The following is a 25,083-nucleotide window of genomic DNA, read 5'->3' as shown; positions in this document are numbered from 1 at the left end:
TACTGACAAACCATTTATTTTACATTTAAAAACGTGAGAACCACAACATTAAAAAAAAAGCGGAGTGGAGGAGCTAGTGGGACAAAGGAGAGTTCATATGCTGATGACAGGGTAAAAAGATGTCTTCCGCTATTTAAATAATAAGTATCCATTTCATAAAGTTGTACTAAAACGGAGTCTAAATGCGAGTGATGTACACGTGTAACCATAAAAGAGGGGACGGGTGGGAAAAAGGGACAAATGAGACTGTGGAGGAAACCCCCGGCTCGTCTAAAACGCTACCGATAGCAAAAGTGCGACGACGCGACCTGCGTCCGTCGCAAGAAGAGGGAGTGGCGATGGAATGTCTTTCGGGGATCCGGGTGCAAACGAAGTAAGGAGGAAACTGGGGTTAGAACCCATCGTCGCTGCTGTCACTTCCAAAGACAAATGTGGTCGGCTTCTTGGCACGCCCCGTTGTCGGGCGCCGCGCCACCGGGCTGTCGTCTACGACCTCGTCTTCGTCCGACGATGCTTTCCTTGCCTTCTTCGACTTGCTCGCCTTCTTGGGCTCGTCCGAATCCGAATCTGCAACCTTCTTCTTGCGGCCCTTGGGCGCAGCCGGCTTTGGGGCCGGCTTTGAGGCCGGCTTTGCCGCGGGCTTCTTCGCCGGCGCTGCTTTCTTGGGTCGGAAGTCGTCGTCCTCCGGCTCGGAGACGTCCGAGTCGCTCGTTACGAGTTTCTTTTGGGGCACCGCCTTCCGCTGCACCGTTGGCTTCACGACAGGCGAAGATGTCTCTTCGCTCTCCGAACCACTGTTCTTCGGCAACGCCGACTTCTCCTTCTGCGCCGTGCCAGTGCCGCCGCTGCCGCTGGCGCCGAACAGCGAGTCGAAGGCCTTCTCAGCATCAGGGTTGCCGCCACTGAGCCGCTGCGAAAGCGGCACGAGCTGGTTGTCGCTGTCACTGTCTTCATCGAACGCGTCGTCCTTCCCAACGCACCCGTTTTCCTGCGCTGCCGGTGCTGCGGGGGCTGGCGGCTCTGCCTTGCTGGTGCCGGCCTTGCTCTTGGCCGGCGGCTTCACCTCGACGAGGTCTTCATCCTCGTCAGTGTTTTCGTCGCTGTCGTCTATCTTGTACTTTGGCCGGGCGAGCGCGGCACGGCGCGACGTCTGGCGCTCGGGCGGAATCACCGGGCGCTCTTCGTCGTCGTCCGATGCGAAGCCCATGCTATATACAGAGTCCTCGTCGTCCGAGGAACCCGACCAGCTCCGGCGCTTCTTTTTCGGCGACCGCTTCTTGTCGCCAGAGCCAGCTTTAGCCGGCCCACGCTTGCGCGGTGCTTTAGCTGGCGGTGCATCCGGATTGTCCGGGTTGTCGCCCTCTGTCTTGACACCGTCCTCGGCCGCCTTGCGGGGCTTGCGGCCCGGAGCGCCCTTCTCTGCCTTGGCCTTCCTGGCCTCCCAGTCGATCTTGGGCTGGACGCGCTCCGCAAACGGCGACGGCAGCGTCTCCGCTTCCATCTTCTTCGAGGGCTTGGGACGGCCCTTGCCGGTTTTGACTACTGCCTTGGTGCCTCCGGCCGCCTCATCCCGTCGTTGCGCCTCCTCCACCTCGTCCAGCTTGGCCATGAAGACATCCAGGTCCATGGACCAAAGGTCCGCCGGAGTCTTCTGCTGCAGCGACTCGAGCTCGCCCTTCTTCTGGTCCCGCTTGGCGAGCAGGTCCTCCTTGCGTTCCCGGGTCAGACTCCACAGCGGCATGCCGAGCAGGTAGTTGTAGCCGGTGCTGCCGCCATCTTTGTCCCTGTCCTCTTCGTCCTCGTCATCCTCTTGAGACTCCCCGTCGTCTTCACTCTGCGCCTGCTGCTTCTTCCACTCCAGCAGCGGGTCCGGGTCGTAGCCGCGCTCCCGCAGCGTCAGGATCATCTCCTTGCGCTTGCGGTTCTCTATCTTGATGACGTTGTCTATCTTCTCCAGGATGAAACGGGCCTGGTTCTCCAGCCGCTTGGCCTCGGCCGTCAGCAGGCCCAACATGTAGGCCTTGCGCTTCTTGTAGCCCTCCAGACGTGTCTCGTAGAAGTCCTGCATGATCTCCGTGGAGTTGCGGAACGTCGTGAGCACCCCCTTGGAGTTGAACAGCACCATTGAAGAGGTGCAGAGAGTCGTCTGCAGCTTGAACACCTTGTGGAGTCCCTCGTCTTGTGCCTTGGACAGCTTGTCCTCCGACATGGTGACCACGAATCGGACCGTGGTGTCCGTGTGGTACTCCTTGTAGTCCGTGATCATGGGAGGCACCTTCTCCGTGCCGTGGAGCATCGTCTCGAGGACGTTCTCCTTGTAGTTCTGCGTCCAGGTCCGCACGGGCAGCTCCGTAATCTCGATGGAGTTTGAGCTCAGCAGCGCCACCTCCCCGCTCACCACGAAGCGCTGCTCCTCCACTTGATCCACAGTGCCCTTGAAGTTCTTGAACCAGGGTTTCATTGGCTTGGGCTCATCACCGGCAATCATGCGCCGCAGGTTGGCCACCACCTCCCGCGGGTCGTAGTTGGGGACCTTGGTGCTCCAGCCTGTGCCAATTCCCTCGGCCCCGTTCACGAGGACCATGGGCAGGATTGGCATGTAGAACTCGGGCTCGATCTTCTGGTTGTCGTCGTACAGGTGGTTCAGCACGGGGTCATCCAGCGCCGGCACAATGAGGCGTGCCAGAGGGCTCAGCATGGTGAAGATGTATCGGGGGCTGGCAGCGTCCTTGCCCCCTTGCAGCCGGGTCCCAAACTGGCCGATGGGCAGCAGCAGGTTGATGTTGTTGCTGCCCACAAAGTCCTGGGCCAGGCCGATGATGGTGGACATGAGGGACATCTCACCGTGGTGGTACGCCGAGTGCTCGGCCACCGAGCCCGCCAGCTGGGCCACCTTGATCTCCCGCTTGTCGTTGCGCTTGAAGCACGTGTACAGCACCTTGCGCTGCCCCGGCTTGAGCCCGTCCACCAGGGACGGGATCGAGCGCTCATTGTCCATGTTGCTGAACAGGATCAGCTCCTTGTTGACAAAGTCCTCGTAAGTGATGTTCTTGGTCTCCTTGCCGTACAGGTAAATCTCGGGCAGGCCCAGCTCTCGGCGCTGCTTGCGCTCCTCCATGCCACCGCGGAGCCAGTCCTTGCGCTGGTCTGCCAACTTCTTGCTGAACGCCAGCTCGATGGCCCGGTCGTCCTCGCCTCCCTGGTACTTGAACTTGATGCGGTGCCGCAGCATGTCCGAGAAGTACTCTTTGGCCTCCTTGCCCGTGCTGGTGCCCAGACCTTTGTAGTACTTGACCTTCCAGCGCTGCCAGTCGTCCGTGGCCGTCTTCCACTCCTCGAACTCAGGCAGGCTGTAGAAGGAGATCTCGTTCTTGCCCTTGCTGGCCTTGACGATGGGCGTGATGAACTCCTCCAGGAAGGGCAGCTTGAGCAGTGACGGCCAATTGTGGTGGATAAAGTTGATCACCAGGCCCTTGATGTGCGAGCCGTCCTGGTCCTGGTCTGTCATGATCATCAGGCGGCCGTAGCGGAGCGCCTTCAGGTCTTCCACCGACTCATACTTTTTCTTGTACTGTGGAAAAACCAAGGGTTAGTCTACGATTGATTCGCTTCGGCAGCTGCAGAGACGTTTAGGCGTGCCCGTGCTTTGAACAAACTATGGACACGGGACTGATGCTAGTTTCCTTCAAAGTGCTGGACTGTTCATTAAACATTACAAGACCGATGTCAATTCTGACATTGGTCTTGTAATGTTGTAACAAGAAATAACTTTTTCAAACTTTACTCCCCGTTTTTTTCCTAGCAATCCCCCCCCCCCCCCTTCCCCAAAACCAGAGAAACATTAGCTATCAACAATTATGATGATACAGCCTATCAAAGGTGCTAGCCTGATTGTTCATAGTAAGTTGGAAAGTTTAAATACTGATTCAACAGATCTAAATGAAAGGAAACCTTTTGCCCACTTTGTTCCCACTATTCCCCTGCCAGCCAACATTCCCTGAAACCACCGTAACATTGGCAACAGTATCCGAGGCTTATAGTTGCTTCATCCACATTTTTTCCTTACCAACCTTTCTTTCCTGCCAGCTGACATTCCCTGACACCACCCCGAAAATGGTGGCCGTATGAGGGACTTTTAGCTGCTTCATCCTCAATTTTTTCGTAGCCACCCGGTAATTTCAGCCGCCTTATCCCTAATTATTCCCTATCAACCTGGGACTTTTAGTCTCTTTATCCTCAGATTTTCCCTAACCACCCGGGAGTTTTAGCGACTTTATCCCTTTTTTCTCCAACTTTTCCCTCACAACCGGGGACTCAGCCTTTATCCCCGAATTTCCCCAGCAACAACCTAGGACTTTCAGCCACCATCATCCCCAATCCTTCCCTACCTTCTTTCCCCAGCCAGCCGACGTCTCATGTGTTTTTTCTGGCGTTTACACGCGCTCACCTGCAGCCCCATGATCTTGATGACGTTGTTAATCTCGGCGTTCTCGAGGATCTGCTTGTGGGAGGCCTCCCGGACGTTGAGCATCTTTCCCTTGAGTGGGAAGACGCCATACTTGTCCCGCCCCACCACCGCAAGGCCAGACACGGCTAGCGACTTGGCCGAGTCCCCCTCTGTCAAGATCAGGGTGCAGTCCACCGAGTTGCGGGTCCCGGCGTCGTTGGCGTCCTCAAGCTTGGGGATGCCCTTGAGCTTGGAGTGCTTTTTGGCCGAGCACTTCATTCCAAGCTGCTTCTGGGCCCTGAAGGTGAGCCAGGACATGACCGCCTCCACCACGCCGCACTTGAGCACCTGGTTGTAGAACTTGTCGCTCAGCTCGCACTTGGAGCCAAACTTCTTGGCCTGCAGGGTCATGTTCTCCTTGGTCTGAGAGTCGAAGGTGGGGTTCTCGATGAGGCAGTTCACGAACACCCAGACATGGTCCTTGATCTGCTTGTTCTGGATCTTCACACCAGCCTTGTTCTTCTTCTTTACGTTCTCCAGCACCTGCGGGAAGTCCCTCGTTTCGGACGCTCGCCCAAAAGACATTGCTTAGAGACCGCTGCTACGCAAGAACTGCAGCTTCCGCCCCCACAATTCCAGAGAGATAGTGGTCACCTGATCACTCCGCTCGAATGCATTGTTTTTCCGACGTGGAAAAACAGCAGAACCTGAGAGCGCCTTTCTTTTTTCTCAAGACTGGTGCCCCTAAAGACAAGGCTCAGGCCGATGCCCAATGTGGCTCGGTGCATTAGGCACTAAAGTCATTTTTTGCAATTCTTGCACCACAATAGATTATACATAAAACTAGAGTAGGCCATAATCAAGTGCATTCGATTCAATGGCCCACATGCAATCTGTTTCTTGGGCTGCACACCACTCAACGATACAAAATTTTGAGACATGAAACCATAATCCTCTCTTTTTTTTTCCGACAGCCGGATCTCGTAGGCAAATAAGACAAGACGAGTGTCAGATTCGCCTAGGAGCCCGGAACTTGCAAATTTCCACCAGCTTGTAATTTGCAAACCATATTCTAATATCCGCAGTCATCAGGCTATTATACCTTCGGTGCCCAAACGAAAAATAAAACGCATAAAAAAGAGTGAAACTTTCATTTGCGAGTACCTCGCCTTGTCCCCCAAGTGTTCCGTTCCTTCTCATTTCCCACATCTCCTACGTCCAACACACACCTGCCCTTCTAAAGCAATGGGAAAGGTCACTAGGGAGACTCAAGACAGGGGAGACACCTCCCCACCCACAACTAGTTTGCCTGAATTGCATTTCAAACTGGTGCCCTTGTGGCATCTTCTGTTCGTCCCCTCGATAAGTGGCCGGCAATTTAGCAAACGCGCAAGGACAAATACGCCCTGGCGTTGGAACGACGGCAGAGGCAGCCACGGCAGGCGTCCGTACTGCCGTCCCCCCGCTGACCTTCTTGGTGAGTTGCTCGGCAATGTAGTCGACGTGGCTGCCCCCCTTGGTGGTGGCGATGCTGTTGACGAAGCTCATCTGGCGGAACTCGCCGGCCTCGCTGAGGGTGACCGCCACCTCCCAGCGGTCGCTGGGGCTCTCGTAGACCACCGTCAGCGGGTTGCCCGCCTCGTCCTCCTTGTCCTTCAGGAAGAGGCCCACATAGTCCTTGAAGCCCTTCACCGGCAGCCGCTTGCCGTTCAGGTACACCTTCACGCCACGCGTGCAGCCGGCCACGTCGTAGGCCCTGCGCGCAAGGCCTCCATCTCTCATCTCCTCACTGGACGCTTCGTCATTTCTTTACCGCCAATGACAGTCACTTTTACGACATCTCACCTGCCAGTTTGACTACGTCAACGCTGCTGCAATGCATCGAGGGAACTTTAGTGTTTCCGGACGTGCGACAACCTCACTGAAGCTCTGCGCGTCTAGATCACGAGACGGCACGAGCCCTTTCGTGTAATGCGCTGCCGTCTGCTTCCTGTGAACTAATGTTATGGCGGCGTCACGCATGCACCGAACACTTACTGAGATCGGCCTTACGTGATTTCTGGAGCGTTCAGTGCACCAGCAAGTATTCTATCGTGTCTTACCTCGCTTGTTGCTTCATTATCACATACAGGGCTTTCTTTAAGGCACTACAGATTTGTTTTAAAAATTTACGAAGGCTACATGAATGCAGAATTACACGGCCAGGAAAATATAGGGGGATGATTGTCGCAATAAGCTGGTTAGCAAACTAAAATGTGTTAGTTAATCTTTTAATTCTCGAAGATAAAGATATGGTTCCAATCAGAAACCTGCCGAGTGTCATCGAAAACCACTAAATAAGTAACTTCAGAAAGATTAGGGCCGCATGGGAAGCATGATGATGAAAAAACGTGCTTGTATAGTTTTTTTCGTCTCTTGCCTGTACTACTGCCATACTCCGTGCCACTAGTTGCATGCAGTACAGGCAGAGGCAACATCAGGCAAGGGAAAAACGGTAAGCTTTAGGAAGGCTGTGGAGGAGAGAAACCTCCTTTCCTAACGTTCCTGGTGCTATTGTTTTCTCTCCTCGCCCTCCATTGCCCTCCTCGCGCTCGCCCTTCCTCTTTTCGCCTGGCGTTGCCTTCGCCTGCACTGCACACAACTAGTGATACCGAGTATAGTGTTGCCTCATGATGTACAACTGCTTTTATTAATTTTGTTTCCTGGTTTCCACAAGTGCTTACTTTCATATGTATTTTGGGCTTATTACTATCCATTCCTGCTTGAGCCAGTTTCTGACCTGTTATAAAAGAAATAAAAAAATCTAATTTAAGTTTTTATTTTGCTAACATTACACCATTATACGAGTGGATACTTTAGCGCACCCCCGCATGAACCTTTAAAGTGATTTTCGATGAGGCTCAGCGAGTCTCTAATCGATACCATATGTTCATTTTGATCAATTAAAAAGTTAATTGACAAGTTTTAGGTAATCACTGACCTGCACAGACTGCATTAGTTAAGCTTTCACTGCTTTTTTAAAACAAATCTATAAAGTCTAAAAAAAATCATTCAGCCTTTCCACTCTCGTGAAGAAGGAAGACCAGCGGAGCTCTACTCGATACACTGTGTGCTTCTTCTTTGTCGTCGTCTGTTTTTCGGGCTGTTTCCTACGATGAATTCCAACCAACTATCCATTCTTCTATGATAGCTGGAAAAGTTGGTGCTATCTACGAGCAACGGCGGCAACCAGACTGGTTGTGTGCTTGCCGTTGTCGCTTATAGATGGCGGTAGCTGTCCAGGTAGGTTTGTGTCGACATACCGGACACAATCCCGGGGAACCTAGCCCTTCACAGCTCCGCTGTAAAAAAACAGCCTGTATATGTGTTTGCATGTCACAAGGCATTTTCATTATCTTATTTGTTTGACCAAGATTCAGGGGCATTGGAATGGTTCCTGCTGCCAACCAGCAGCATTTTTTCCCCTTGTCACAATAGTGCTTTCCAGAAAATCCCCAGGAGACCTCACGGCGAGGGGAATTGTGGGGCTGTTGCGACGTACGCTCATGCCAACTCGAACGCTTCACACACCTTGGAAGCGGCACGATTCACTCTCTCTTATCATTAACAGCTCAGAATGCAGAAAAAATAAAGAACTCGAAAGAAGGTCATCATATACTCCGTTTTGTTTTCCTTCTACCTTATGAAATCACAAAATGTTAAAACAACACCAACTTCGATTTCTGGATAATCTCGCGTGCCGTATAGTGGAACGTCGTTACAATGCGTCAAGCGGGCAATGGAGGCTCCACATATTTCCAAAAAGGTCTACTGAACCTTTTTTGTCAAGAGAAAGAATCTCTTTCCGTATATATTTAAACAAAAGATCCGCCCCGGTCGCCGGGTTCTTTGTCAATTGCACAAGACTGTTTGGAAACATTTTGAGTTCAGCGCCGCGGATGACACGTACCTCCGCGAGAGCAGCGCAACCGTGTCGGCGTCCAGCTTCTCCATGGAGAATTTGGACAGGTCCGGATGGAAGGTGATCCGGGTGAAGTCCTCCCCCTTGGGCTCCGTCCGGATTTTTGGCTCCGTTGTCTTCTTCATGTTGTCCTCCCAGACCTGCGGCGGAAGAGTTGTGGTGCAGCGACAGAAATGCCAGGGGTGAACAAAAGATCATTTCTTCATTAGGTGTGCTTCTTGAAATTTGAATATGTTACCATATTTATTCCTTTAAATATGGTGTATTTTTATTGTCTGTACCATTTCTTTTTTTATTGTTTAAAGTGTTTCTTTTTCCTCACTCCTATAAGAGTCCTGATAAGGACTGATAATATGCAAAATAAATAAATAAATAAATAATGGTATCCTCCAGCTACACCTTTAGAGCACTTACCAATCAGGCATAAAATGCTTAGTCACTGGCCTATGGACCACTAACTCAATAAGAAGAGATCAGTGCATGCTCACAATGCATTCCACAGCCCAGAAGACAAATATAGCAGCATGAAGAGGGTGATCACCGAAGTACTCTATTGGAGACTTCAGTAAAATCAATGCCGCATAGCGGCAACGTCGAGAAGCTCAGGAGAGGAGGTGGTTTCGACTGTGTCGTCTGCTATTGCTGCTTGGTTCTCATAGGCAGCATAGTAAGGAACACAGATTCCAGTAATTATTTTTATGCTTTCGCCGTGTCATTCCTACGCATTGACTAAAAGAAGGTTTCTACCGTCGAAAAATCGCTATGCTCTCATATTTAACACAAACTTCACGCTGCAGTGCAAGAAATTTATGGTGGTCCGCAAGCTGAACGACGAAAACAACCTCTTTTCATCCGCCATGGATGGATGGATGAACCCGGCTGAGCCCTTTGGATCGGGCGGTAGCTTACGCCACCTAGCCATTTTGTTTTACCGTTTAAGCTTAGAATATTTAAACGCGAAATCTATATTCACTCCGCACTGCAAAGAAAGTGAGGCTATAAAAACCCCTTGCCATCAGTTAATAAGAAAATACCTAGTTTTCTCTCGCTTTCTGCCACCATTCACTAATCTTTGCTTGGTAATCTCTACAGTCTTGAAATCCACTCTCCCTTCGCTGTCTCTAAAACCCAATGACTTTATTAAATCTATGTTGTCTTCAGTAGGCATATGGTGAAGCCCCTTACAGTAGAGTATCAAGTGCTCAGCCGTCTCGTCCTCCTCTCCACAAGCAGTGCACACTGTATCCATCTCCTGGTACTTCACTCTGTATGTTCTGGTTCGCAGAACACCCGTCCTCGCCTCAAACAACAATGAGCTTCCCCTAGAATTGTCATAAATGCTTTCTTTGGCAATAACTGTTTTGTTTAATCTATAGCTTTCCAGAGCCGTCTTTGTCTGCATTCCGTCTAGCCACCATTCTCTTTCTGTGGCCTTAACTTTCTTCTTAACGGAGACCGGCTCTTCCGTATCTTCGCTATAGCCCAAAAACTTTCCTCTTAATTTCCTAATGCGCTGTCTCCACTTTGTGTCTATACTCCTCATGTATAAATAGCTGAAAACCTTTCGTGCCCATTGCCCCCCTTTCCTTTGCCTCAACCGATCCTCAAATTCTATCTTGCTCACCGCTTCCCTGCTCTCAAATGACGCCCATCCCATGTCTCCTTGCACTCCCTGGTTTGGCGTTTTGCAATGTGCCCCCAAAGCCAGTCTACCTACTCCGCGCTGTTTTATTTCTAGTCTCGCATGCACTTCGGATTTCATGCATAGCACTGCGTTTCCAAAAGTCAAGCCAGGCCACCATGACCCCTTTCCAAATCTCTCTCACCACCTCGTACCTGTTGTAATTCCAAAGTGCTCCATTTTTCATTACAGCTGCATTTCTGTTGCCCTTACCTATTATATACTTTTCATGCTCACTGAGATATTCTGCACCATCACATATCCATACTCCTAGATACATGTATTTACTAACTCTCTCAACTGTAATATTCTGTATCTTCAGCCTCTCAACTTCATCAGTTAAAAATCATGACTGCTGATTTTTCACTACTGAATTCTAAACCTAATTCCTCTCCTTCCTTACCACAGATGCTCAAATAATTCCTGCAACTCTGCCCTGTTGTTAGCCATTAGCACGATATCATCCGCATACATCAATCCCGGTGAGGATTGCTGAATATTTTGGCCTAGCTTACTGTACGAAAGGTTGAATCCAAGCCCACTCTTCTCTAGTCTATCCTCCAATCCTCTCAGATACAACATAAACAGCAAAGGCGATTTTGCCTGACCAGTGCGCCCCCTATAGTTTGCTGGAGTCACGAATGGGGTGTTCTCACTGATGTTATTTTGTCCACCATTTTGTTGTCTTGAGCTGTCTGGTGCTTGCTGAAGGCGAGTAGTGCACAAAAACTTGTTTCATCATGCCTCTATCTTTATTGTTCCTCCTGATAAATAAAACAACTTCTTACTCACTCACCCTTGTATCAGAAATGGCGGACTGACACCATGTGAAAACACCCCATAGGTTGTGGTTTTGTCCCAAATTTTCATCTGTGCGTAGTATAAAACATGCAAAATCAATTAACAAGAATTCTGAAATGGGCTCCCGCTTACTAGTCATATCTCGTTAATATGGACCTTGTTAATATGGATACCCTACTACATGCACACATAATTGGGAGACGCATTGGGTAAATCCATGAACTTCTGTCTCGCTATTATGGGCAACCCACATTATGAACAATCTTTTAGGGGAACAGGGTTTTCCATGTAAACGTGGCATGACTGTATATTATACCAACTTTTTCGTGAAAATGGTTTACATAGGGAAGTGCGACGTGTCTGCAACACCTTTCGTGCAAGGCCGTGCATACAAAGATGGGCATGCAAGAACATGATTGTCTGTGTAGCTTCATGTTTGTTCGCATTCAAAGTAAAACAACCCTGAACAAACCATACCAGCGTCTGACGCCTGTGACCAATTTGAATGGTAAGGATTCAAAAGCACGATCAGAACAGATTAGGATTTTAACTAATTGGTCGGGGTTGCTGAGTTTTTCGTAGTAGCTACACTAACTGGCTGGGGCATAGGGCAGGGCAGGCGAGCTGTGTATGGCGACAATTTCGATACAAACTGAGCAGCCTATCTAGGTATGGCGACAAAATCATTGTTGACACTCCCTAGTCAAGACTCGCACTACTAAACCCGTATTTCAACGCAGGTGGAGCCAAGTGACGCCACTCGCAGGCTACGATTAATTGGCCCGCAGTTAGCAATCGGCATTTGGGGCGATATACCAAGCGTGGCGGGGACTGCGGCCAATGATAAGAATTTCTCGGACGCTCGCGGCGTTGGCGCACTTGCCGCGAGCTTCGACTTTGACAACTCGAGGGGGCCGATTAGATCGACGGCTCGCCGCGGCTCGGGACAACAACTCATCGCCCGTTTTCCCCGGCCCATTTCAAAGACGGGAAGCGACGTACCTGTTTGAAAAGGCGCTTTTCGCTGCGCGAGTATGTCTCCACGATGAACTTTGTGCTGAAGATGTTGCACAACTTGGCTCCGTAGCCGTTGCGGCCTCCCGTCACCTTTTTCTCCTCGTCGTTGTAGTTCGACGACGTGAGGAGGTGTCCGAAGATGAGCGTGGGTACGAACATCTTCTCGACCTTGTGCTCGACCACGGGAATACCCCTCCCGTTGTTCCAAATGCTAATGCGGTTGGCGTCGGGGTCGATCTCGATCTTGATGCAGTCCATGTTCTTGTCCCTCTGCTTGTTATCCGCCGCGTTCACGAGAATTTCATCGAAGATCTTGTAGAGGCCGGGCACGTACGTGACGCTACGGTTCTTCATGCCGCCGTTCTCTTCGCCGTCGTAGACCCACATCGTCTGCGAAATCGGCTCCACGGACCCGATGTAGGTGTCGGGCCGGAGCAAGATGTGCTCGAGCTGGCTCTTCTTCTGGTAGATGCGTTCCACCGAGAGATTTCCTTTGTTCGACGCGGCCGCCGGTGCTCCATTCTGCTTGGCGGCCGGCGTCGTGGGAGACCCGTATTCCTCGTCCGACGACATGGCGTCTGTGGACAAAGACCGCGCCGTGAGAGTCCGAAACGCTGCTCGGAGTTGGAGACGGGGCGCAAAGCTCGCAAGCCTCGGCACCACGCAGGCTAGGCGGCAAACGGGCACACGGGGAAGCCTAATTGCTCGGCCGACATCTTAGTTGTTGGCCCGCCAAAAGATGTCGACGGTTGAAATCTTTCTGAAACGCTTGAATGGGAACGTTGGGAGCGCCTCCGATCGGTGGGCTTGCACAGGCTTGTCGGGCTTGTGCCATTGTGCCGTGACGTCACTATTTTCAAAACGGGCCAATCGTAAAGAAGCACTTATCGAGCGCGCTGGATTGACTGGATGGTGGCAGTGTATGACCGCTGACTTCAAGGAAAGTCGATTATCAATAGAAAGGGCGTCGTATATCTTTTTGTAGCATCTACAAGGCGTCGTCTGAAAACTCAAAGACGAACTTTAGTTAATTTAATCGATTTAACCTAAGTAATCGAAACCGGGAGCCAGGATAGCGAAATGCGATTACGTCACTTCACGACTTCACGTGACCAGACACTTTTCTTTTTGGCACGTGACTAATTTTTGCCCAATGGGAGTGACCAAATTTTGCACTCGATTGATTGACCCACACATGGGGCAAATGGCGGTAGAGGCAAGCGCGCGAACTTCGTCCGCGTTATGCAATTATGTCGTTTAGGGTGTTCTAGCGTGTTGCAAAGTTTTGACGTAGGCCACAGTTAAAGTGTCGGCGCAGCAATGAGCAACGAAATTAAAGCTATCGACCGTGCCAGCGTTCACAGGATATGTTCGGGACAAGTGGTGTTGAACCTTGCCATGGCTGTGAAAGAACTTGTGGAAAACAGCATTGACGCTGGGGCTCGGAACATCAGTGAGTGCTTTCCTGCCTGGTGCTGCCGTCCTCCTAGCCTGAGGGTACATTGAAGTGAACTTTGAGTCCGCGTTTAACAACAAACTCCTGTCGCGGGCAGTCTCTCACGCTTGAGCTACGTTCAAGGTCTTCGGGGTGGTGCTTCACGGCACGGCACACATGTACAGGGTGTCCCCCGAAAAAATGTACAGGGTTTTTTTCACCGCAAAACTAAACTTTGCATCGCCGAACGCTCATTCTCCGCCCAAAAGGTAGTGCTAGAGGTCCGAACCAGGTGCCAAAGTTTCAGCTTGAACCGATATTTTATTAAAAATGTATCAGTGATTTTCTGAAAATGTCAATGCGCAAATGGTGAAAACGATGGAGCTTTCAAATACATGGAGCTCTAATGCGCCAGAAACCGAAAACTGGCAAAAATGAATCTCATTTTGCCGTCGAAATTTTCAGAAAGTCATTTAAAACGTTTGAATAAAACGCCGCCGCTGTCTTTCTGCACGTGCGACAACCTCGCTGGAGCTCTGCGTGTGTTGAGCACGAGACGGCACAAGCCCTCGCGTGCACGGCCGTTTGCTCCCCGTGAACTCAAGTTATTAGCGGCGAGATGTTTTCGTGGCGCCCTCCTGTGGTTCCCCCTTGTGACGTCATTACCTTGCGAACAACAAGTTCGATGGTGTTTGTAAATAGCATGGTGGAAGCCTGAAATCATTGCGCTCTCAAAGCAACACTGCCAACACCGTCGAAATTAAAGTTCTTTCAATCCTCTTATTTCCGTCGATGGTATACCCTTTACGACGTCATAGTCAGCTTTTGGGCCAATCGTGGAAGGCCGACCGCAGCGACGCTTTCGGTCGCGCACGTCGCCAATGGCGGCGTGACGCGTGACCCGAGCGCTTAGTGAGATCGGTCTTTTTTATATGCGTTCCCCTGTTTAAAAGAAGCTCCACAGACTGTTTGAGGGTATAAATATAACGGAATTCTTCTCATTGTTTCAAGGTGTGCGACTGAAAGAGTATGGCAGCAAGCTCGTGGAAGTTGTTGACGACGGTGATGGTGTGGAAGAAGCCAACTTCAAGGGGCTAAGTAAGTTCTAAACTTGAAAATAAAAAGAGAAAAAAAAAAAAAAAGTTACCAAAGCAGTGCCTTTCTATGAGTGTAACAACAATCGATCGCTTTACGGCATTTATGCGTTTTTTTGGTCGAAATTTTCTCCCAAGTCGAATTCTCTTTATCGACGCAGCATTGAAGTACCACACGTCAAAACTGAGGGACTTCTCCGACCTTCAAGACGTTGCGACCTTTGGGTTCAGGGGCGAGGCCCTGAGTTCGGTCTGCGCCCTCTGGTATGTTTCCAAAAGAACACCTTTTTTTTTTTTTGTCCCTGAAAGTGAAATTTGTGTGCAGCTAAGTACAAAGTGTCACAAAAAAAAAAAAAAAAGTTTACACGTTTTTTTTTTTTTTACTACGAAAATAAACTAGGCATTGCTGAACGCTCATTCTCCGCCCAAAGGTAGCACTAGAGGTCACCACCAGATGCCAAAGTTTCAGCCCGATCCGATACCTTATTCAAAAGTTATAAGTGATTTTCTGAAAATTTCAATGGGAAAATGGGGCCCATTTTTGCCCGCTTTCGGTTTCTGACGCCGTAGAGCCCTATGTATTCGAAAACTCCGTCTTTTGCCATTTTCCTATTGAAATTTTCAGAAAATCACTTATAACTTTTGAATAAGGTATCAAATCGGGCTGAAACTTTGGCATCTGGTTGTGACCTCTAGTGCTACCTTTAAGCAGAGAATGGGCATTCAGCAATGAACAGCTTATTTTTGAGGTAAAAAAAATTGTGTAAATTAATTTTTTTGTGGCACCCTGTATATATAGGGACCTTCGTTTTCGGGTAAGACCCAATATTTTTTAATATTTGCACCCCAAACATGTTTCTTTAAAAAGGGGTTGAAACCGATTTTTCTCCGAATTCGGAAATTGAATTCCACCATTTTCCAAATGACACTGCTTCGAAAATATTTTATGGCTCCTGTCCTTTGAGACAAACCTAGATTCTGTTCGATTCAGTGAACTGCAGTGACATAGATCAAGTTCCGAAAGTTCGCTTTTATGTCTGTTGTGAAGTATATCCTTTGCACTTCTTCCGTTTCAACCAACGAAAAATAATAATAATAATAAAAATGAATGAAAAACTGCACTCAACACTTTATTTACAAAGGAATAGCATATGTTTTGTTCCTGTCTAACTGAAGTGGTATTGTTGTGCATTGCAATTGTACATGTAAGCTGTGATGCTGAGAGAACATTTTCTCGATTCAGATATGTTCAAAGGCCGGGCAGGCCTAGAACAAGGACATAGATGCTGCACTTGCAGAAGATTATGCGAGCAACACGGATGATTAAAAATTTAAAAACCCAAGTGAGCTCTTACATCACATTTCAATGCTATCTTAAAGAGACAGTCCAAAAACGTTTACTCCGAAAGAATTTGTAGAGATGGAGAAACCGTCTCATTCTGTTGAAATATTGCAGTTTCATTGCGTAATAGCGAAGCAAAGAACGGGAATATTTTGCGATTTGCAACCACGGGGTGGCGGCCATGGGAAGTAAGGCGTGATGCGCACCTGGGTGCATTGTAATCAGTTGGTAAGGTCTGCCATTATGTGCTCAATATAATGCTATATATTATAAATATTGTCATTTCAACATGAGTAAATGTGTCAATAACCTCATGACATCGACAAAGTTATTACTCAAATCAACTTTCAAAGTCGCCATGCCAAACGCTATCGGAGGCCGTGCGGCTGGAGGCTTTGAAAGAGAACCCAACCGAATTTTCCATGTCCCCAGTGCGTGTCGCTGCACACATGACTCGGAAGACGGCGCAAGAGTTGAGAGTGGTATGGAGGTGCCCAAAACGTCAGTTGTTTAACAATTTTTTAAAAAAGAACTAACATTTACAGCCAGAATTGGATCTCAGTCCTTTAAAGGGATACTACAACGAAATTTCGGCGCTTATTTTATGGTCTATATGTGTTCAAAGGAGCAGTATCACATCGGACACACCATTATCTTGTTAAAAAAGATACGAAAAGGAATTTTAAAACGAATTAAACGATTAGCAAAGAGCACCTGGTGGATGTCGCTAACGCCTCGCTTGTAGCCCGTCTAGGAACCTTCACAGCTAGTGACGGGGGTTGTCTCGCCTTCGGCCACGACGAGAGAAGAGGGGCAGGAGGAACTCCCCTCTTCCCGAGAATGCCTTTTGTGTGTCGCAGAAGTCGCTATTGTCCCCCTACAAGATTACAGAAGATTAACCCGTCACTCAAAATTCATACAAAAGCAGCCGCTTCGGTGGCTGGAACGACTAGGCCATCCTCTCGACGTCAGTCTCGCCGTAGCTTTGCTCGTCCCGAGACGAACTACGTCACGATTGCGTTGGATGTCACGTGCTCTAAGCTGGCTGTTCTCCGAGCGCTTGCCAGAGTGGGCCGTTTATAACGAAAAATACAGCCACCGGGCTCAAAATACAAACGTGCGATTGTCATTTACGGATATTGTGGATCATATTCAACCTATTTTTGAACACAACGGATATATTTCAAATTTCGTTGAAGTATCCCTTTAATCCAGACGTGACGAGGAACAACTACCACAATTATTTGATCGTAGTTTGAACCTTTAAATACTTTAATGACTTTATTGTAAAAAAAAAAGAAATCAATGTATTGAAATTGATTAATACTTTTTATTGTTAATTACACATATTCCTAAAAATACCTGAAAAGCCTGACTTCCAAAATTATTGCTCGAAAAACCCGATTTCACCCCGATTACCAGTTTGGAACAAAGCACCCTATGTTTATTCCCCCATTTTTGAAAAATGTAATACCCTAAAACGAAGGACTTCAATTAAGTATATACTATCCATCTCCGAAGCATATGTCCCATATAGGTTACAAGCATGCAAACCCAAGTATAGAAATTGTAAAAAAAAAATTTTTTTTTATCATTTTATTTAATTAGTATTGTGTGTTTATGAACTTCGGTGGTTGTGCTTGATGTAAAACAAAAAGTTCACACAAGTTTTGTTTTTTGTCCTCAGCAACTTGTCTATATCGACTTGCCACAAGGATGCAGCGCAGGGGACTTTGCTGAAGTTTGACCATCACGGAGTGATCACTTCCAGGAAACCATGTGCCAGGGAGGCAAGTAGCCTCTGCAGCTTGGAGCGTCTTGCAGTTAAACCAGAACTTCTCCTGTAAAAGCGGAATGTGCATTGAGTGATGCCCGACAAATAAACTGACGAGATTGATTGGTTTGATACCATTAAATAATTGAAAGTGTCAATTCAATCCATGTGATTGATTAGGTTGTCATTGGTAATTGAAAGTGAAGCAGTTGATTCATATCATTGACACTCTAGTGGTTATTAGGTCATTGAAAGTGAACTGATTATTCCCATGTGACGATTAGGTTGGAATTACTAGACTGTCAAAGGTGAATTGATTGATATGACTGAATTGGCTGGCATCCTTGGACAATATGATTGGCCAGGTTGTCATGATTGGTTAATTTAAAGTAGATTGGTTTATTGATACAATTAAATTGTGATTATTGGGTCACAAAAAGTGAATTTCTTTTTATTGATTACTACGATTGAGTAGGTTTAAATTCTTGGACACTGGAAGTATAGTTAAGTTAATTTATTTCTACAATTAATGGGGTTGCTATATTGCACCAGGAGTAGCTTCAACTATGGCTTGCAAGAAGCATGAATGTTCCTTTCGTTCGAAACGAACGTTACAGAAACTATTTTACTTCAATCCATGTATTATGCTAAAAATGGAAACAAATGTTGGTTGCGTTCCAGCGAGGCACGACGGTGAGCCTGGAGAACCTGTTTGTGACACTGCCCGTCCGTCACAAGGAGTTTCTGTCCAACTTGAAGCGGGAGTTCAACAAGATGGCCGCCCTGCTGACTGGATACTGCCTGGTGGCCACCGGAGTCAACATCACCTGCACAAATCATCTGGACGGAGGGTGAGTGTTCCGTCGGGAACGCTCCGAAACTCGATGGTGCTCTTCGACTTTTGTTTCAGTACTGTCATTCTGTTGAAATGGAAAAGGTTTTAATAGTGTGGTAACTATAGATGCACTACAAACCTTCTTCTATCTGCACTGGCTAGCATTGGCTAGGTGGTACGAGCTGCTCACTGATCTCTATGACAATTGCTGGATCGCGTTTGCCCGCTCCGCGGATGCGGCCACTGGCAGCCATCTTTTTGGTAGAGTTATATTACCTCTAGCCAAGGTACAGCTGCTGCAGCCACTAGCATTCATTTATGGCAGACAGCATTGTGGCAGTTGTGGTGGCGCGCTGCCATCGAAATAGCGTGGGTGATATTTCGTGCTTGATTGAAATTGTTTGACGAAATATATTTTTGAAACTCGCCGTGAACGGTAGCCCGATCTTTGAGGACCCGGTGAAAGTTTCACGAAATCGCCGCGCCGGGGAAAAGCAGCACAGCACGGATTGAAAGTCGCATCCAAAGAGGCATCGAAAGCAGACGTCGGTACGGAGTCTGCTTTTGATGCGAGCTGCGCTGCTTTCCCTGGGTGCTCCGCTTTCTTAGAACTTTCGCCAGGTCTTCAAAGATGAGGCTGCCGTTCACGCCGGGTTTCAAGAATCTGCTTCGTCGAACAACTTCAATCAAGCACGAAATATCTCCCACGGTACAGTGTACTAGATCCACGGCTCTTTTATGGCGGCCTGCCGCCATTGCTCTGTCAGCCATATTACTATGACGGCTAGAGATAATATAACTCTGCCAAAAATATGGCCGACCGTGGCCGCATTCCCGTCCATAGGCGGAGCTGGTCAAATGCGATCCAGCAAATAGACATAGAGATCAGTGGAGCTGCCCCACAATTGAAGAGGTTCAGCCGTGATCATCCGTCCATCCATCTATCATCTACTTCGCCACATGCAGTCACTGCCTAAAGCTGAACCAAGGATGTGTATGCTCATGCTTTAGATAATGTCTGATACAGAATCCAAATCAAGACACTGATATTTCTAAATCTGCTACTTCCAAACATGTTTTTGTTGTGAGTGTCCAAACTGTGCCTTGTTTTAATTCTACAACTTGTTGCTGCCCTAATTTGTTGGGATTGTTGCTCTTGCCCTCTGTTATGCCTTTGGGCAGTGGGGAAGCAGTAAATAGAATTTAATGAAAAACTGCAGGAGGAAGCAGATGGTTCTTAGTAGCCAGGGTTCCACGTCTGTTCGTGAGCGGATTTCGGCAGTGTTTGGCGCAAAAGAGGTAAGTTCTAAAAACTTCAGGTTTTTGTTGGCCGAGCCAATACTTTTGGTGTCATGCACCTGTTGTTAATTTATTGCTATTGCTGGAAACTGTCCCACACATTTATCTTTTAGAAGTGGCGACCCCCGATTGGTCTGCTAATGTTCCTTCGAAGATGAGAGCGACAGTTGAGAATTTTTAGATGAGACGATCCAAGTCTAGCTACAAAACGAAACAATGTGTGTTGGGGGAGGGGGGGAAGGGTGTTGTTAAGTTGTAGGAGACCTGAAAGGAAAGTTGTGCATTTTTGCAAGGTGTTGAAAAGCTGCAAGAAAACAAAGACTGCTGTCTTGCTGCAAGCAGAAATATGGCTGCTGTACAATCAGTTATATTTCATCTGCTAGGTGCTGTACATCGGCGGATGTTCTACAATGTTGCAGTAGTCTAGGCAATATTTTATGAAATCAGAGCGACCCATTGATGCATAAGTACACACCAAATACTCTTTAATGCATGCATGAATGTCTCTCTTCCGCTCCGTTAGTTTGTCTGCGGTGTGTACTGGCTTGGACGGCTACGTTTGGCTAAAGCCGAGGTTGCGGCCAGCAGCCGAGCGAGCGCTCTCGTGAAGCGGCTGCCAATAACTATCTAGGAGCCGTTTTGCTCTGCCGATGGAAGAATGGGCATTTGTTTCAAGTTTTTTTGCAGTTACAGACGGCTCCGCTCCATGAAATAGTTAATGCTCTCGCATTAATATACCATATTTTCCTGACTATAAGTCGCACTTCCGTATATCGAGCCGTTTTCACGTGAAAGTCGATCTATAAGTCGCACCTTTTTGCACGGTTCAAGCGATGAGTTTTTTTCTTTTTACGCGCATTAGTATCGCAAAAGCAGAGTTTTGCACAATCGGCTAGATCGCAAGTACCGTGTAACGCGCAACTTTGACGGTTGGACTCGCGAGAAATGCCCATAGCACGGTGCTGTCTGGCGGGGGAAATAGAGTGATTTGCAGCAAAAGGACGTAAAACGTGCAAAATGAGAAGGTTGTCTTTTTTATTTGAGCGTACACATGCCGAGTGAATGAAAGTTTAACGTGCCAGGCACTCGTGTACCAAGCTTTGGACCACTAGGCCTATCCACATTGAGCCGCTTTTGGGAAACCATAAAATTTCTCGCTTTCTGAGTCAGTTATGAAAAGTGTAGAAGAATGCGGCGACAGCAGTGCCTCCTGGAAGGGGCAACACCACCTATGGCTACAGAGTTACGGTGATTTACAAAAGATAATGCGCGGTGCATAAAAAAATTCCTTCGCACCATAAATTTAAAAAAAAATAAACGCATATAAGACGCACCAAGAAAAATGTTTGAAAGAAACAAACATGACTTATGCACCGAAAAATACGGTAAGAAGAGATTTTCTAATACTATTTCTGATTTGTCTTTTTGCATCTTTTTGTGTTTCGATTGAACGTGCAGACATCGAGGCTGCTAGAAATCGAACATTGCCCTCCAAGCGACGAAGTGCTTGAAGAGTTTTCGCTCACGGATGCCGTGCTGGATGACTCTGCCCGTCTCAGGTGAGCTCCGCGCTGACTAAATGTACACTATAGTCGGTGGCAGGTTAAGTTACTCTTTCCACTTAAGCAGAGCTGGAGAGGAGGTTGCCCCCTCTCCAGCGTTCACTCTGCTAAAGAGGTGCGAATAGCCTCCACCTCCCTCTTAACCTGTCGCCTACTATAATTAATATTGTGCCCACAGGCGTCGACTTCAGGGGCGCTGGGGCTGTCCCATTTATCTGAAGTTTCCGGGGGGGGGGGGGGGGGGAGCAGGCTGCATATCTCCCGTCTCAACATTTTGCCGACGCTGGGACGTCGAGCGAATCTTTCCAGGGGGTCGTTTTCGTTTTTCATTCCTGCAAGCGCTGCGACAAAGCTCTGCTCGCATGAAACATTTTCTACAAGCTTTCTCGAAAATACACGACAGTTAAAAAATGAAGGGTGAAGGGCACAGAAAATGAAGGTAGGAGAGGAGAAAGCAGACAGATTGCCAGAAAGGAGAGGAGGGTGTAGTTTTTGTAGCGTGAGCTACACTGGCCGAGGTTGAGCAGTTTCACGTGGCTGTCAAAGAGCTGTGCTGCGCAAGCGCGAGGAGCAGTGATGTCACACGGCGCACAACTGGCACGCCGTAGCCGCCGCCGCCACCGCCATGCGCACCGCGCCGGCCTGCGCATTCCAGAGGAGTGACGTCATAGCCGCGGCAGACGCACTGGCACCACCGCGTGCCCAGCTGTGCGCCTCCGTTGCGCAGTAGCCAAGTCTGACGCTGCACCGGAGCCGCTTGATAGCGCCTCTCATTTTGTGCGCATATAAGCTCACGCTGCGTATATCCTGGCATAGCCGAGCTAAGCCACCACAATTTTTTTTGTTCATCTGTTTTTCGCCTCCTCAAAAGAGCGAGATGCAATGATGCTTCTTCCTTTCCTCAAGCTTTGTCTCTCTCCCTTAGTGACCTCATTTTTCTATCCCTAAAGCTTCCTCCTTTCTCTCCTTTGGCCATTGAAGTTGCCCATTGAAGTTGAGTGCGTCATGCCGTCCGACTGAACAAGAATCAACTTGGCGCCTGGCTCGTGGCGTGGACTTTTGACACAGATTCGATGGCTGCATGCACGCTGGCCACACCGTGTTGTGACGGACCCTTGTGGAGGGGGGAGGCCACATTCACCCCTGCCATTTTTTGGCCCTGGTTAATGCTGCCTGGTAGTTTTTCTGCAAGCAGCATTTAATCAGTCTTTGCCCGACTACAGAGACGTTTGCAACAAGGCAGGAAAGCTAATGTTATTCAAATAAATAAATAAAAGAAGCAGGCCAATTTAATTGGCACCACTTCTAGTCTTCACATCTGAAGCAAAATCTGGACTCTGCATTAACGTTGTATGACAAAATTTCTATGTAGTACTACTTCACACTTTTTGGTAGACTTCTTGGGGTAATGCAGCATCTTATTTATTTATTCAGATAGGTACTACCTACACTGCCCAGAGGGCATTATATGATTCATTAACATGAATTGAATACATATGCAAAATTTAAACGATATACACTTAAAACAATAAAACCAAAAAGTTTATATCAACATCTCACACACATCTTGTAAGGATGAACAGAACATTAAATGAATTGACAATTTCACGATCAACGCAAATCCCTTCATGAATGCTGAGAGGGAAAAAAGAGTGTCTAAAGACATTGGTGCAGTAGATCAACTGCTACACTTTTTTTACATTGTCGTTCCATTGTGAAATAAAATATGGGTTCTTCGTGTAATGTGTCTTTATCAGTGCTAATTTAATTATTATAGATTGCACGAAAAAAAGTTTTATACGCATCTATTCCCTCCGTTGAGAAAGGAGTTTCCATCCGAGATGATTCTTAATGTTACTAGTAAAGCTAGAAGCAGTGGCGTCCCAAGGGGGGTGCGGGGGGTGGCGACGAGCCACGAGGAGGGGGGGGGGGGAGGGGGCGACAAGCGGAGGGGCGTGTCGGGGTGTCGTGTCGCCGCGGGCCACCGCCCCAGGTGCTGCTGACCCTAGCGACGCCTGACTGGCTAGAAGTGAAATTTTAATTGCCACTAACAAAACGAGCAGCACGGTCTTAGATACGCTCCAGCTTGTAGATTAGATTCCGCATGTGAGGGTCCCATGTTGTACACGCATATTCTAGAATTGGCCTCGCATTGGTGACGTACAGTGCTTCCTTGATGGGAGCGGGTTTGGAACTGCTTTAAATAAAATTTTATGCACCTCTAGCTTCGTTAGTTAAATACCGTCGCGCTCTTTTCAATGTTGGCCGTTGGTCTAACGCAGGATCGAAGGCTTCGTCTCCACGTGCGCCCACGGCGGCGGTCGCAGCTCGTCTGACCGCCAGTTCATCTTCATCAATTCCCGTCCCTGCGAGCTCCCAAAGGTGAAAAGGCTCGTTTCTTCGTCAGACCCTTTCCGATCCAATCCAGTCCAATCCAATCACGAGTGTTTGCCACCTGTGCCATATAAATGGCGCTGACGGGCTAAGAATGCAGCTCTGCCTGACGCATGTGCTCGATGACATCCGTCCTGCTTTGGCTGTGCATATGACAAAAGTAGCTATTATCGAAGGCTTGCACTGAAGGTAGAGCCTCTTCTTTTTTTACCTGTCGCCGGCTATAATGCCAGTGGCCTTCTTGTGGACGAGGGAGAGAAAAGTTGAAAATGCACCCCAGCGAATGACGCGGGGCTTGTGCGTTGGAGACGTTAGCCCAATGCAACGCAGGAAACCATCGTTTTCAGAAATAGCAGGTCGTGGGGGGACTGGTATGAACTGTTCACCAGAGTGACACGTGCGAGCACGAGCATTTCACCCGAAAGAACTCCCTATTGAACGAGCACTCGCTCAGTGGAAGCATGTGCCCCTACCATTGGGCAGTTTAAGACAAGTGCATCGAAGGATAAAGGATCAGAGAAAAATGCATTAGCAGACAAAAAAAAAAAAAGTTTTACTTTCCAGGCAGGGAGCTTTGCCAGTTTTGCACTGCACAGAGAGGCAAGGAGACGTTTTGAAGGCGACTTTTGGTGCATCAACTCTGCCTTAGTCGTAAGAGCGAACACAAGTATTCCGATCAGTCGATGATGACATCAATTAACAATTAAAAAAATCTGGCTTTGTGTTTAAGTGCAGCCGACGAGGCGACAACTACCGGCAGTCAAGACTAGGGATGCCGCAAACTTTTTTCGAACCGAAAGTTCGATGATCAAATCAAGTGGTTCGAAAGGTTCGTACTAGACATGATTAAAATAGCGCAAACTTGACAAGGACAACAAAAAAGGCACACGTACAACAGGACTGGCACTTACCGCCAGTCCTGTTGTACTTGTGCCTTTTTTTGTTGTCCTTGTCAAGTTTGCGCTATTTTAATCATGTCTAGTTAGAACCAACTAGCCCAAACAAAAGTCGTGTTACGAAAGGTTCGAAAGATTTCGAATTTTCTAATTTACATATCGAGAAATTCGACGGAAGTCGAATTTTCGAACTTGTTAAACTAAGATGTTCGACACTTTTCGAAATTTTGAACTTATTACGCTGCAAAATTCGAAGCTTGTCGAACTTAATAGACTTAAAAGTTTGATGATTTTCGAACTTTCGAATTTCTTGCACTAAAAAGTTCTAAGCTTTTTGAACTTTCGAACTTCCTACGGTAAGAAATTCAATCATTTTCGAATTTTCAAACTTATTAATTAATCTAAAGAATTTGAAAATTGTCTAACTCTCGATTCCTGAAAAGTCACAAGTTCAACGAGCTTCGAACTTTCAGGGTAAAAGTTCGAAGTTCGTCGAACTTTGAAAGACCGGCCGGCGGTTTCATTTGGATTCAAGCAGTGAGGTA

At 47.9% G+C, this 25,083-nt stretch overlaps 2 protein-coding genes across 5 annotated transcripts in view; one reads left to right on the top strand and one right to left on the bottom strand.

Moving 5' to 3' along the window:
• LOC8023133 (DNA topoisomerase 2-alpha) lies at positions 1-12,735 on the bottom strand. Its single transcript, XM_002399281.5, has 5 exons — positions 11,893-12,735; positions 8,397-8,548; positions 5,918-6,203; positions 4,448-4,990; positions 1-3,571 (listed from the first exon to the last, which is right to left on the bottom strand). Exons 1-5 carry the CDS (start codon positions 12,478-12,480, stop codon positions 392-394), a joined length of 4,749 nt encoding a protein of 1,582 aa, XP_002399322.4. The 5' UTR covers positions 12,481-12,735; the 3' UTR covers positions 1-391.
• A 46-nt stretch (positions 12,736-12,781) lies between these two features.
• The window catches only part of LOC8023134 (mismatch repair endonuclease PMS2), a 28,409-nt gene continuing 16,107 nt past the window's right edge, over positions 12,782-25,083 (top strand). Inside the window, exons 1-8 of one of the 4 annotated variants that reach the window (XM_029988551.4) lie at positions 12,782-13,360; positions 14,354-14,440; positions 14,598-14,700; positions 17,466-17,568; positions 18,234-18,403; positions 19,608-19,686; positions 21,145-21,245; positions 23,531-23,630. In XM_029988551.4, the coding sequence (XP_029844411.3) occupies positions 13,228-13,360; positions 14,354-14,440; positions 14,598-14,700; positions 17,466-17,568; positions 18,234-18,403; positions 19,608-19,686; positions 21,145-21,245; positions 23,531-23,630 (876 nt within the window). In that variant the 5' untranslated portion in view covers positions 12,782-13,227. Of the gene's footprint in view, positions 13,361-14,353; positions 14,441-14,597; positions 14,701-15,679; positions 15,780-17,465; positions 17,569-18,233; positions 18,404-19,607; positions 19,687-21,144; positions 21,246-23,530; positions 23,631-25,083 lie in introns of those variants that run through there. The other 3 variants (XM_029988553.4, XM_029988552.4, XM_042294390.1) reach the window with 3 other exon arrangements.

This window comes from Ixodes scapularis, unplaced genomic scaffold, assembly GCF_016920785.2.
Source record: "Ixodes scapularis isolate PalLabHiFi unplaced genomic scaffold, ASM1692078v2 PGA_scaffold6__148_contigs__length_123643588, whole genome shotgun sequence".
In the NCBI taxonomy this organism is placed as follows: domain Eukaryota; kingdom Metazoa; phylum Arthropoda; class Arachnida; order Ixodida; family Ixodidae; genus Ixodes; species Ixodes scapularis.
Note: the sequence above shows the minus strand (reverse complement) of the source record. Positions and strands in the feature narration are given on the sequence as shown.